The following is a 13,783-nucleotide window of genomic DNA, read 5'->3' on the forward strand; positions in this document are numbered from 1 at the left end:
AAAATGTCCAGAAGAACTAACACTATATACTTGTGTACTTGAACTTGTAAATAACTCTGGATGCAGAGGTGGATTCCTGATATTTTGTAGTATGTGTGTACATACTGTACAGCTGTCCTATACCTTTTGCTCATCCCAGAGGTCATGCTTGTCAGATTCTTCCTGTGTGGTGTTCACTTATGTAGGGCAAGCATGGATACATCTGTTAGAACTCCTGAAGGTTCACTAAATAATTTGGGGATTGATTTTAGTATCTTGGGTTAAGTCATGTAGGCTCTCAGTTAACTACTTATGAAAGAAAGAGATCCCTGCAATGTTCTTTCTATTGTGTATAAAAGGATCATTTTTCCTGTGAAGAAGAGAAACAGTCTGGACAGTCTTTTCTGCATTATTGTGGTGTCAGAAGAGATCACTGTGAACAAGAGAAACAAGCTTTGGCTCTGAAAAATTAACTGGAGTATGCATGGCTTTGCATACTGAGGTATTTAGTGTGCATTTTTCACTTGCCTTTTCCTGAGGTGAATGAGTGAGGAAGAACAGTCTGTGTGCTGCACTTAAATCCCACAAGACTCCATTTGTGCCTCTCCTGTGGGGTGGTAACAATCTTTGCTGTTACATCTTCATAGTATGTAAAGACCCTGTGAAATCTTTGGAAATTCAGTATCTTGAGCAAAAACCCCTGTTACTTATTTTGACCTTGTTCTGTTGTCTGGAAATGAAGGCTTAAAAGGATGTGTGGTCATCACTGTAAGCTATATTTAATTAACTACTAACATGCTGTCCTTCTATCTTGAATCTATTTTACCAGTAACTTAAATTATATGTATAGGTAATCAGAGTTAATAAGTATGTTCAAGATTTATGAAGCAGAAATACACTCTAGGAAAAGAATATCTATTCTTCGCTGATCTTATAGCTGAAGACATTTTTTGTGTTAGATGGTATGGATCAATATGTGAGGTTAATTTTCTGGTATATGGTCTCTACACAAAGTAGAAATCTTTGCTTTCTTACTTCGCTTGGATCTACTCACACAGAATAGATCTTCTGGGCAAAGTTAAGAGATAGACAAGCACGGCACAGGGCTGCACCTTCTCGGGTCAACTGTTATGTGGATCACTAACTCTGTAGTATATAAGAGTCCTCTAGTTAGGATCACTGCTGGTTTTGCAGTCCATGAAATAGTAAACTGTCAGCTGTTTTGACTAAAGAATTTGTAGACCAAATTCTTATTTGTCTGTGTAGGAGTGTGAGAAATCTCAGCATATGCTGTTAAGAGCTCGTCCTTGCAGTGTCAGTGTGTGTCATACATGTGCATTCCCATAGGCAGATGGGTGTTCATAAAGGTAAGACTACATGCTATGTAAGTCTACCTGTATAGATAGTAATCTATTTTTCCCCCTCATGTGCATGGCTATTTCTTATGTTTCTAAGTGTATTTAATCATGCACAGTTTTCAGTTGATTTATTTAACTGTTCTATCCACTAGTCAAAAAGTATTGCTTTGATTTTTTTTTTTTTGTATTTTTGTACTTCATGAATAATAAGGTCTTCTTTTAAGTTCCTTTGCTTTTTAATCAAGAAATTTTGGAGGCAGTGAACGCATATCTATTCAGAGTGTAGCGACACTAAATGCGTGAGTTCAGCTGAAATTTGAAGAAGAAAGAAATCGAGCTCTTTTCTGGGCTCATTTTATAACTTGCACAATTTAGCTAATGTTGGATACTTTTCAAATCCCATCTCCATCTTTATTTCATCTCCAGATGCTCAATATAGTTCTTGGGTGCAATTTTGGGGGCTTCAGTGGCATCAGGATCTCTACAAATAATTAAACAGAGAACTCCAGTTATAAATTACTTTCACTACAAAAATAGAAATGCAATAGTAAAAAAAAAATAGAAAGAAATAGTTTTTATTCCTTTTCAAGTTTAATTCTATTACAAAAGAGTTCCATTTTCTAGTTTGGAAAACCCCCAGTGATCTCCCACTAAATTCATAGAATTTTAAGGCTGGGGACCATGGTGGTTGACTTCTCTGATATTCTGAATAACAAGGAGCAAAAACTTCACCCGGTAGCAGAAATGCACATTTATAGAATCAAATATCATATTAGCTTGAGTATTAAATTACTATAGTCTAATTAATATTTAAACACCTAGTAGATGTTAATTAGATTCTTCATTCCAAAGGGATTAACTCATCACCACCACACTAGTTAAGTAGAAGAGGAAAGCAGTGTGAGAAAAATGGCAGTTTCTTGGAGATAAGGAAAAGACTTTGATAGTTTTACAGTAGCTATTTTTGACCACTGGGCCACATTAAAATTGTTGCATTTATTTGGCAGAAGAGAACTGCTAAAATAAACACTGCAATGAAGAGGTTTTCATTCTAGCAGGTGTAGAGTAAGACAAGAAGGAACAGGGAGGAAAGTGATGAGTTCCTTCAGCAGTCTCTGTTACATAGTCGTTTTACAGTGAAGCTTTATCTCTGTGTGAATGCATGGGGATCAAGATGGTTATTGTCATTATAAAGGCACCTCTGAATTTAAAATGTGTTGGTTTGGAAAATAAAAAGAGTAAAAATCCTATTTCTTTAACAGTGAGTATTAAAGAAAAATCAGAGTTAATATCTGGTTGACCTACATGTCTGCTTTGCGATTTTTGCTCTTGGTGAGAGCATTATTAAACAGTAATAAGAACATTTCCCATTTTTTCTTTCTCTGAGGTGTCACCAATCAGTGTTCCTGACATCAGTGTCATCTTTTTGAGGATTAAAAATGGGAAGAAAAGGAAGGCAGGCTTCTGTATACACAGGGAGAAAAATAATCTTTACAAAAGACAGAGTGTATAATTTTTCCTCTGCTCAGAAGACTGTCTTAACAGTGAATATTCATAAATTTGTAGTCAAAGTTTTTCCTAAATGATTGCCTAATGATGGCTTTTGGGTTAGGGCCTATCACTATGCTGCTTAGGTACAGGGAAAGAATACCTCATACCCTTTGCCTCGAGACAACCACTATTGAATATAAACTCTGCTGACTTCATACCCTCACTTCTTAAAGAGATTCGTTTATTTTTAAATTACTTAGTAGGTGACAATGTGTCGTTTTAACATTTGCTATGGAAACTATGTGCTTTCAATTTTCACTTGCTGTAACACCACTGTCGGGAATGTGAAGACGGTAATGAATTCCTTTGAATACAGCAAGGTTTGTTTGTTTTTTTTATAATCTGTCCTGGATTGTTTCTCTCCAAGGCATGACAAACTTCAGCTATAAATAAGCTACTTGAAGTCTCAGAGCCCACTCTGGATTGCTCTTGCTAATGGGATCACAAGCTGTAAGCAACAGGGAAGCGTGAAGAGGAAGCCTAGCTGCTCCCTGTCATGTCAGGAAGAAGGCAGCATTGTAGTTCCAGTGCTTGGCACTTTGAATTGGAGCTAGGATAAGGGAGAGGGTGCCCACGCTTGCCAAGGAGCCATGCATTAAGGACTTCATTTGGGTGGTCTAGGACAGAGAAGTAGCTGTTGTCCCACACAGAGCTGTAGCAAGACATTGCTGTGCACGTGGAGCCTTCCTCACTATGCTCACTGGGGTCCTTCCAGTCCCCAACAAATCTGCAGGGTACACAAATCTGCTGTCGCAACAAAACTGCAGGGTGCACAACAGCAGCAGTAGGTTTGACTACTCTCATCTGGCACAGTTCTTGGAGGCATCCAGCCTTTCTACAGTTCTTGTAAGCCATTATCATCAGCTTACAAAGCAAGCACTGTCTCTGAAGTTTGCCAGTTTTGTGATCTTTCTGCCGTCGTCCATACTGATTGTATTTGTGGAGCAAATTCAGTAGGACGTATCATCTCAAGTCCTTAGTGGAGATTTGGCAGCAGGGTCAGCAGCAGAAGGGTAAACGCTTCTATGAATATATTCGTTTGAATCCTGTTATGTCAGGATTTTGTGTGTGCTTTGGCATCAACAGGTTTTAGTGGCAATGAGTTCCATGTATAATACTTGCTATGCAGAGAGAATTTCCGCCTCATGATTTTAAATTTATCTTTAATTGAACAGCCCCTTGTTAGGGGTCGGACAGAAAGGGAATTGCTGCGCTGTTACTGATGCATTGTTGGTTATTTTATTATAGTGCATTTTATATGTCTTTTTCCTCAAGTAATCCATTCTGACTTTCTGCATAGGAGAACTTTTCTATCCCCTTGATCATTCTTGCTGCCTGACTATGAATCTGCTTTTGTAATCATGTGTTAGCCATCAACACATTTCTGCCTCAGGATGTCTGCTCAGCTGGTAGACATCAGATAAATTACATGCTAAATCTAGGTACTTCCAGAAAGGTGTTCCTATCTGTCTGTCTGTCTCAGAGTCTTGTGGTAGGTTATTGAAAGAAAGTCTTTTCTACTTGAATTCTCCTAGCTGATACAAGAAGTGTCTGTTTCTACTTTTCTTTTTTTAAATTAGGTGAGGCAGATCACTCTCTTTCTGACTGCCTTGTTCTTGTTTACCATGCTCTCAATTCCTGCCAACCAGAGATATTGCCAGTAACTTTTAAAATAAAGTTTCATCTCCAGTATTGATGCAAATACTGAATAGCAACAGGTCTTGAACTGATCCCTGCAGAAATCTACTGGAAGCATCTCATTTGCTCATAGTCCCCAGTTGACTCAGCAATCTGTCAGCATATTCTGAATTCAATTGCCCTGTGCTTTATTGTTTATATTGCTAGCTTTTTAAAAAGCAAAATTGCATGTGGTAATAAGCCTCTCATGGCATCTTGCAGTACTTCTTAAAATTTTTGTGTAATGAATGGGAACTCTCTTTGGCAATTTTATTTGTAGTTTTTTGGGCTCTGAAATTAATTTGCACTGTCTCAGATTTGTTTTGCTTATGTCAGTTTTTGTTTATACATTTGCTAAACTGTGAACAGCTGCCAAGGCACAGGGAAGTTTTTCTGCAGAATCAGTAACAATATTTTACAGCTGGGCCAGTTTTTTTTTTTTTTCCTAAATGAATATTTTAAGTGTGGCCTTATTCTTTGGGTATTATTTCCTATCAACTGTCAGGTGAATTTTCTATTCCTTTCCTTCCACTCTTTGCGTTTTATTTGTTTTTCTCCTAGATCTGAGAATGGTACTTTTCCAAACCAAAGCTGCTGTAGCTTACGTGTGACACATAAATACCAGCCTGTCAGAGCCCTGCATGCCTGGCCACGCACTCCTGAAGGTTGAGCTGCTTGCGTTGAAGATGCTCTCAGGCTCGAGCTTGCTGGAGGTGTGAGGCACAGGCACGGCCGCGACGTAGCTCGAGCAGGGACCAAGGGTGAGGGCCTGAGCGTAAATCACCTCCTGAGGAAGGAGAGGCTCCTTTCAGCTCTTCTCTCAACTCTGCTGTTTTCCTGGTGGTCTGATCCAAGGTTACACAGCTGCACCATGGCAAACCTGGCCTTGAGCACCGGCAGCGGAGCCCCTAGGAGGGAGTGGGTGTGCTCAGGGCCAGACACAGCCCTTTTATGGGCTCTGGGCATTGCCATTTGGTTAAAAATACAGCTTACGTTATTACTGGCAGACTAACCAATTTCAGATTGCTCTACAGTTAGCTTTTTTGCTGTCCAAGATGATTGCTACTTGTTCAATTACGTAATTAGTTAAAGAGAAGTTTATGGAAAGTTGGAATTTTTCAGAGTCTGAGACTGTTTGTTTTAGTGTTAGTTACCCATGTGGGCTTGAACTCCTAACCAGATGGCCACAGATCTGCAGGTATAATGAATATTATAGGGAGATGACATCAACTTGAATAAATAGGTTTGTGAAAAAGTATTGAACACGTGAAAGTTGTGATAAAGAAGTCTGCAAGGATGATGCTTAAAGACAGTCTGGTGAAAGATTTTTCTTTGGAAACTGTGTGTTATCTGACAGAAAAAAGGACGTAACTCACTTTTTCAGCAAGCAAATAGCATTCTTTTGCATTTCTCTGTGGTAATTTAGGATTGGCTGTTAGCAAAAAGAGGGGTTTTGGCATTGATGATACTCCTCCCTGCTACTTGGGCTGCAAACTGTTTCTTTTGTTTATTTTCTCCATTTGCTTCTTACTGCCTGCTCCATCCTTTAAAAGAAAAGAGTTTTCAATTGTGCATTCTGTTTTGTCTTGGTTTTTTTTCCTTTTATGGTGATCCTCTGCTCCAGCACTCCTCTTGCCAGCAGTATCACACCATAGGGCTGCAAAGCCAATGGTACGTATCCAACCTCAGGTGTCTTGCTTTAAATCTGCCAAATGGTTCATCAGTGCTCTTGCCAGTGTTCAGGCACAGCTGGAGGCAGAGCAAGCCTGGGGAAGACTGCAGTGGGGAGGGCAGATGGGAAAGAGGGAAAGGGATGAATTCCTGTGAGCCTGCGTTGCAGCCAGCATGCTGCTTTTTATGCTGGGATGGGGCAACTAACTTGATTAGTGTGCCTTTTCATAAAGGCATTTACTGTGTTACTAGTGCCTCATTATCAGAATAAAAATACTGAATTTAGTAAATTCTTCAAGGTATTCATATCCCTCTGTTCCTTTGGATTGTGGTAAAATGAAAAATATTAATTAAGAGTTCGTATACTGTCGTCGCCCCCCCCCCCCGGACCTATTAATCTATCTGTTCCAAATTTGCATTTACACAAGGATGGTGAAGGTATGAATTTGTCTTGTGACTGGTGAACTGCTGTAAAGGTGGTGACATTTCAGTGGTGAAACTTTCTCCGTGTTTGTGGCTTCTTGCATAAAGCATTGACAAAGCTGTGTTTGCAGTGTGAACAGTGTATGTCCCTCCTAACTTGTGTACTCTGTCAAAGTTCTTCTTCCAAGTGTGGCCTTTCTAGTGAAAAGGTTATGGCAACAGCTGTAATGCTAAAACTTGTTCCACATTAACATCATCTTTTATAATTTCAGAACATGTAAGGAGCCGTTCATGCACTGCGGTAATTACATACACTAAGATTTGATTATATGATCCTGTGCCAACTGCTTTTCATATTTGCAGCACCACAGGAAAGTATTTTTGATTATTTTTTTATTATTATTACTTAGCATTGGACAATTTGTCACATCAGATTACTTCTGTTTACAGTTCTCTTGACTATGCCCCTTAGCTTAGGACCATGTTTAGTTTTTTTAAAAAAACCCAACCACAAACCAGACCACAGTCTGATAGCACACTAAAACAGAAAAGGGGTCTTCAGCTTCTCTCCAGGCTTCATGTGCGGTAGCAGCACAAAGGTTGCAAGAAGCCAGCTGTAAGCAGTTAAGTGGGTATTTTTCCAGAATTGGGAGGAAATTTCTAGGTGAGAAAAAGCTGTTATTATGTCCCATAGGCCTGTTCATGGAGATATAGCTGCAGTGCCACTGTGTCCAGAGACTCCTAGTTCAGTGGGACTCTGGGTGTTTTAGAGGCTGCTTCGCGATAAGGGTAGATGTAGACATGACTGTCTCTGCTGCCAGTGTAATAACAGCTCTTTGTGGCTGTCTTTTCATTCGCATGTCTGTTTGTCCTATTTTTCTAAATAGCAGCTAGTATGTGCTGTGTTCATGCAAGAGATTGTGCCCAAAGCTTGTGAATTTATTTCTACAAGTGAATATGCTTGCGGTATTATTATTTTTAACAAAGCTTTCTTTGAAGTCTTACTTGAAATTACTTCTGTTGCTGTGCTACCACTACTGTTACGTGTTCAAGCCTTGAACTGTCAAGGAATTATGAGGTATTTTTATCCTGTGACATTTTAAATTATTCTCTCCATAGGGGAAGCCTGTGGGAACGCCAGATGCTGGTGCCTATTTCCGCGTGCTAGCAGAGCATGAAGTAGCTGCCTTCTTTACTTCACCAACTGCAATTAGAGCAATCCGTCAGCAGGACCCTGAGGGAGCCTTGGGAAAGCAGTACTCTCTGAAAAGGTGAACTAAGGATACACTGGAAGCAGTTTCTTACAGAAACAGGCTGGATGAACTAAGAATAGCAGAGTGTCTGGGGCTTTGCCCACCTCTGTATAGCAGAATTTAAATGTGTTCATGACAATTTAGGTGTACGTGTATTTGCTTGTAAATTTATATTGATAGTTTAGAGGAGATGAAAGCTGTTGAAAAGATTATGACTCTAAGGTTAAGAGGTCTTACTGGGTTAGGATTGCTTGCTCAACCTTAATTTTACTCCACTCTGCTTATACCCTGTAATACAGTCTTGGATTGCATGACCCCGTACTGTTTTCCCACATGACCTCTCATTTTACTGAGCGCACAGGATCTTTAGTGTTCGTTTAATCGGCAGCTAGTTAATGTTTTGTTTATCTCCCCATAACTTAGTTACTGTTTATGGTTATGTGCTCCAAAGACTGAGCTATTTCCTATCTTGTACTGTTTTTAAGGTGTTTATCACTATACTATCAGCATGCTTCAAAATCATGACTGAGTTCATCCTCACAAATCCCCTGTGAGATGAGAGAGTGGTATTATCTGTATTTTGCAGATGGGAAGCTGAGGCACAGAGAGATTAAGGTCAAAGTCTTCTGTTAGTTTTGAATACCTAGTCTGAGCCACTGAACTACCACTATTTCAGAGTTCTTCGCATTATATGGTTAAAATGTGTTACTAGCATTTTATTAATAAAATGCCTCTCACACTGGCTTGCATCCATGAGCGTTTAGTACTTCTACAGACCAAGTTTCTATATCTTATGGCAAACATTATAAAAATGAAAAATATGTGGGTTTGGACCACATCTAATCTTGTAGTTTGATGCTGAGCAAATTATTCAACAAGGACTGTGTCAGACTGTATAGGCAGTATTCAGTCATAAGAACATCTTTTATTACACTTGTCCAGAGGGAAATGCAAAGCCATGTAGCTTCATGAGACCTCCACATTCTTAATTGCCCAGGAAAGTAAGCTGGATTTATTCCTGAGGTATTCATCACAAGTTCATCATTACTTTTGTCCATCTGTTTTGAGTGCTGTCATCAATCCTTACCTCTCCTTGAAATAGGAAACAAGCTCATTTGAGACCCTAATGCACTATTCTTCTGTGATGTCACAAGAAAGTGATTCAGATGCTAGAAAATTTAATTGCTGTTCCTCAGCATTTTTTAGGCAATGACTAAACTGACTTAGTATGCCTTTAGCATATTCATTTAATGGAAAAATCTGCTAACCTGCTCTGTAAGTTGTTGCATTTTCTGGCCAAATGAGAATTCCAGATAAGAATCTCCTTGCTGATACCAGTTGCCCCAGATGTAAAGAGGTGTTTCATAATTCCTGTTCAGTGCATGAGCTTCTCCATTTGTCTGCAGATTTAGTTGTCTCATAATTCACTCAGCTTTGGGCCATGTAATTTTGTGGTCCGTGACTTCTCTTTACTAAACCTTGTAGTGCAGCATTTAGTATCTAGTAGGTGCAGTTGTTAAGAAATGGGAGTCCAACAGGTGATTAAAATTTCCATTCTAGGAAAATCCTTGCTTTTGGGTGGTATTTGGATGGACTTTCCCATCCAAGGTCAAATTAATTTTGTCAGTTTTAGTATGAAATCAGTCTTACTTTTAGTTCATTTACTTGATCTATGGTGCTTTCTTCTCTGTTACACGGTGCAGAATCATTGAAATGAGATGTCTTTCTGCTACCTGGGCTAAGATGTAGCCTTACTTACTCTAGAGACTCCAAAACACATGTCCAAAAATGCAGTCCTGAAAGAGATTTCCACCACAGTACATTTCATTCCTGAAAAATTCCATTAAAAAACTGATAAAGGTTAATGTCACTTTTAATAAATCCTGTTAAAAAAGACAATTACTGATAAGGTACAGAGTTGGTAGGCAATGCCAGCTTCTAGTATACAAGGGAGTACTTGATTTACAGGAGTAGACTGAATTATAAGCAGACTTGGGTTCTTTTGAAATGACATAAGTAAAATAAATTTCTGTTAAGAACTGATATTGGTGGCATCACTGGTCTCCACCCAAAATTATATTGTGAGGTTTCCAAAGGTTCTAGTGTGTATGCTTCAAATTCCTTGTTGGCTATTGGAGTCAAATCTTGAAATATGTTTGCCTTTGACACAAAATGTCACTTATGTCTTAAACATGGCTCGTGCGTAACAGTAAAAGAGATGTTTAATTTATAATACTGTAGGATAAAAGCCCTGTTCAACCACATATTGCTAGAGGATCTAAAGACTAGGCTTTTGATAACACACAGTGCTGCTAAGCAGGCTGTCTGATCGTACTGCTGGCTGTTGTGTTTGAAAAACAAGTAGCATCCAAATTCTGTGACCCTCATGTACCTGGGGGTATTCTGTTCAGCTTTTGGAATCTGTTCTTGTCTTCATGAGGTAACTCCATGACAGCAAGCTATTAATTCTTCCCATGTTTGGAATCACACTTCATCCTTTAATTGACTTAATTGTTATGAACTGGTTAGGTCTGATTTCCAAATGATTGACAACTGATAGTTTTACATGAAATGGGGCAACAACTCGGCAGATTAGATTAACGTACAAGCAGTTTGTACTCCATAGCCTACTTGGCTTTCTTCACTTTTTGGTCAATTATGAATGTTCTGCCATTTTATATTGAGAGAACCTAGAGATTCTAGCTTGTTCATCTGATACCAGATATTAATGCACTTGCTTTAGAAAGAAATATGAGACTGCATAAAAACTGTGCAGAAATAATGAATGTAAAGTAGATTAGAAACTCCCATTTTCTGTCTCATAACACAGGCACAAGAGGATTTGAAATTAAAGTGTCAAATTCAAAAACTGCTAGAACAAAATACTTTCTCATATAATTGATGTCTCACATATGCTGCTAGAGGATATGTGATTAAGACCCAGAATTTAGGATGACTGAAGTACATTATGCAGTTCTGCCTGCTACCCCCTAGTCTGGGCTGCAGTAGATCATGTATGGCCATTCCTGTGAGTCCTGAGCTGTGTTCATGAAGAGCCTTTGTGGATCACCCCTTCACCCGCACCATGAGAAGGAGCTGAGCTGCAACTGTGTTCTGTGTCTCTCTGACTCCGTCACCCACACCTCCAGTGTTTGGACCCTCATGACCAAGATAAAGTCTATTCAGGGAGGAAAACAAACACATCAATGGAGAAAAATCAGAAGACCTGAAAATATTACTTCCTTATTTTACATGTTTAGGTGTCTGCAGTCTCCAGGTGCATTAAGAATTAGTAAGAGCTCTTTATTTCCAGTTTATGTTAAGAAATGCAAATGAACCTTCCTTGCTGTCTTTTCAGGAAAAAAAGCTTATTTAACATGATAGAGATAGAGTTTTTCTTTGCCAGAAAAAAACTGGCATATGCATTCCAGAATTAAAAACACTTCCATGATCTTTTAATGTGGAAAAGTTCAGCTCAGGTTATTACTCATGTGAATAACCTGTGAACACTTCTGCTTTTGAGAAATAGTTTGGAGATGTGGTTTCTTTCGTGCTTGGAGTGACACCAAAATGTACATCCTGTATTGAACAATTTAGATTGCATCAGGGCCATTAGGGACCTTGATCTGTCCCCTATATCGGGTGATACTTCAAGTCCACTCTGCTGGACTCTTGAATAGGGCCTAAAAGCTTGATTGCACTGAATTCTATGTTCGAAATGTAGTTTTTCAGAAAAACAGCTTAGGACATATTTATTTAACAGAGAGGTTTTAAGATCTTTCTTCCCGATTAACTGCATTGCAGTGATAGATGATTGCAATAACAGGTGCACTGACATACTTTGAAGTGTGAACAATTTTTTGACAGTCCACTTAAGAATGGGACATTTTATAACCATTGCCACCTCTCTCTTGCTATACTGCTTGATAGGAGAAAATAATTCCGTAGTTCTTATGCTTTGTTAGGCTTGCGGCACTTTGCTCTGATAGTCTTTTTGATGCTTTTGTGCTGTAAATTTGCCAGAAGAGAGGAATTCTGCTTTTGGCTCAGGGGATAACATGATGTCTTCACTTTTTTAGTTAACTTGTCAAGTCTTTTAAGTTCTTGGTGTTTTAATAGCCCTGTTTTTAAAACAAGGACACTTCACAGAATTTTTCAGCAGTTTATAAAGTTAATGAATTCATAAATTGAATTTTTACATCATAGCTGAAATGTTGTCTTTAACATGCCTAATTACAGAATGTTCCATATAATGTACATTGAGCAGTGCTTAACAGGAGTGCCCTGCATGTGACCATGAGTCTCACAAAACTTTTCATGAAGTACATACTTGTGGTTTTTACTTATACAGTATTTTGTTCTCTTCTATCATAAACTTTTATCTGTGTTATAACTTCCAGTTAGCTATTAACTGTAATTATCAGCAACGGCTTGTGCTTTACAATAAAAAGCATTCAGGTGCAAGATATTGATTGGGCTCACACTCATTACAATCATTATCTTCTAATGTGGGAGATGTGCTCAGAAAGCAGTTTACCAAAATGATGTTGTATATGTATGAGTACAGAAAACTATGCTTATTTGATGTGAAAGCTGCTTATACATTTGACCCCCTGCCTTCTATTCCAAGAAAGAAGCCACTCCAAGCCATCTTGGGGTGTGAGAAAGGAGGGCTGGCCGAAATGCTGTTCTGAAATTAAGGAAATTGAATTCTTTCATCTGCATGTTCAAATTTGACATGGTAACATTTTTCAAGATCTTCTGACTTTTGTAACTTTGTAACTAGATATGCAGTAAGTTGATTTTCATATATCAAAGTTATGATGATGACTACCTCTGTGATTGTTACTTCTACTTAGTTCACAGATTAGACCATTGTCAGTTTGTTATATTTAGCTGGTGCAGGGGTCCATACCTTGGTGATTAGAGTTCCCAATATCTTTTGCTTGTGGACGTTTCTTTTCCTGTATTGTATGGATCTGTAAGTGGATCTAAAAGACAATAAACTCATAAATTTTTTTATGTCTAGGCCAAGCATCACTGTGAGAAAAAAAATGTTCAATTTTAGGGCATGTGGCTTATTGCACTTCATGAAGTTTCATCCCATGTTTTACTTATGTTGTCTCCAGATGTAGCTTTACTCTGTACATTCTCCTGCCTTGCATCTACACGGCAAGTAGGTCACTAGTCTTACACTGTGAGAGGCTGCCTTTTATGCTAATGGGATGTGCCTATCCTCTGGAGAGGAATGGACTATGAATATTCAAAGTATGCTTTTTGGTTCAGGCAGCCTTGTTATGGGATGTCTTTGGTCTCTAGATGAGAGGTCAATTTCTAGGTTCCCTCTTAGAGGTATTCCCAGTTCTATGGTCAGACATGCTGATCTGTGCGTTTCTCATTTCTGACACCCTTGAGTTACTTGCTCTGTTTTTTCTCATAATTTTCTAGATTGCTTTCTGGATTTCATCTACATGGAAAGATGAATCTCATAGTTCTCTTTCTAAATTTCTAAATGCCTCTGAAGTGAAATTTGTTTCATGCCCACCATATCTAAGAATTCTTTTTGTGGCCACATGTCTACAGGTTTTACAAAATCAATGCAGTTTGTGTCCATTGCTGAAGGACAAGGATCAAATCCTTTGTTCAGCAGTTGTCTTCTTTCATAACGGACTGTGTGAAGACTTGAAGCGAAACAAAATGTCACTGGTATCGGTCTGGCTGTGGTAGAGCGTGCTGCAATCCTAACAAGGGGACGTTTTGGAGAAGTATTTTTAATCCCAGGGTCTGATGTTGGGCCACATGAAGCTCCATTCATATCTTCGGCATTCTGTCATCTTGGAAGCCTCGAGGATTGTTGCAGTGCTTGGTAGA

At 38.8% G+C, this 13,783-nt stretch overlaps 1 protein-coding gene across 1 annotated transcript in view; it reads left to right on the forward strand.

Moving 5' to 3' along the window:
• The window catches only part of ACSS3 (acyl-CoA synthetase short-chain family member 3), a gene marked incomplete at its 5' end in the record, with an annotated part of 89,887 nt that overhangs the window by 31,927 nt on the left and 44,177 nt on the right, over positions 1–13,783 (forward strand). The window contains one exon of the mRNA XM_010561971.1: positions 7,779–7,930. Within this exon, the coding sequence (XP_010560273.1) occupies positions 7,779–7,930 (152 nt within the window). The remainder of the gene's footprint in view (positions 1–7,778; positions 7,931–13,783) is intronic.

This window comes from Haliaeetus leucocephalus, unplaced genomic scaffold, assembly GCF_000737465.1.
Source record: "Haliaeetus leucocephalus isolate CR32 unplaced genomic scaffold, Haliaeetus_leucocephalus-4.0 Scaffold151, whole genome shotgun sequence".
NCBI classification, from domain to species: domain Eukaryota; kingdom Metazoa; phylum Chordata; class Aves; order Accipitriformes; family Accipitridae; genus Haliaeetus; species Haliaeetus leucocephalus.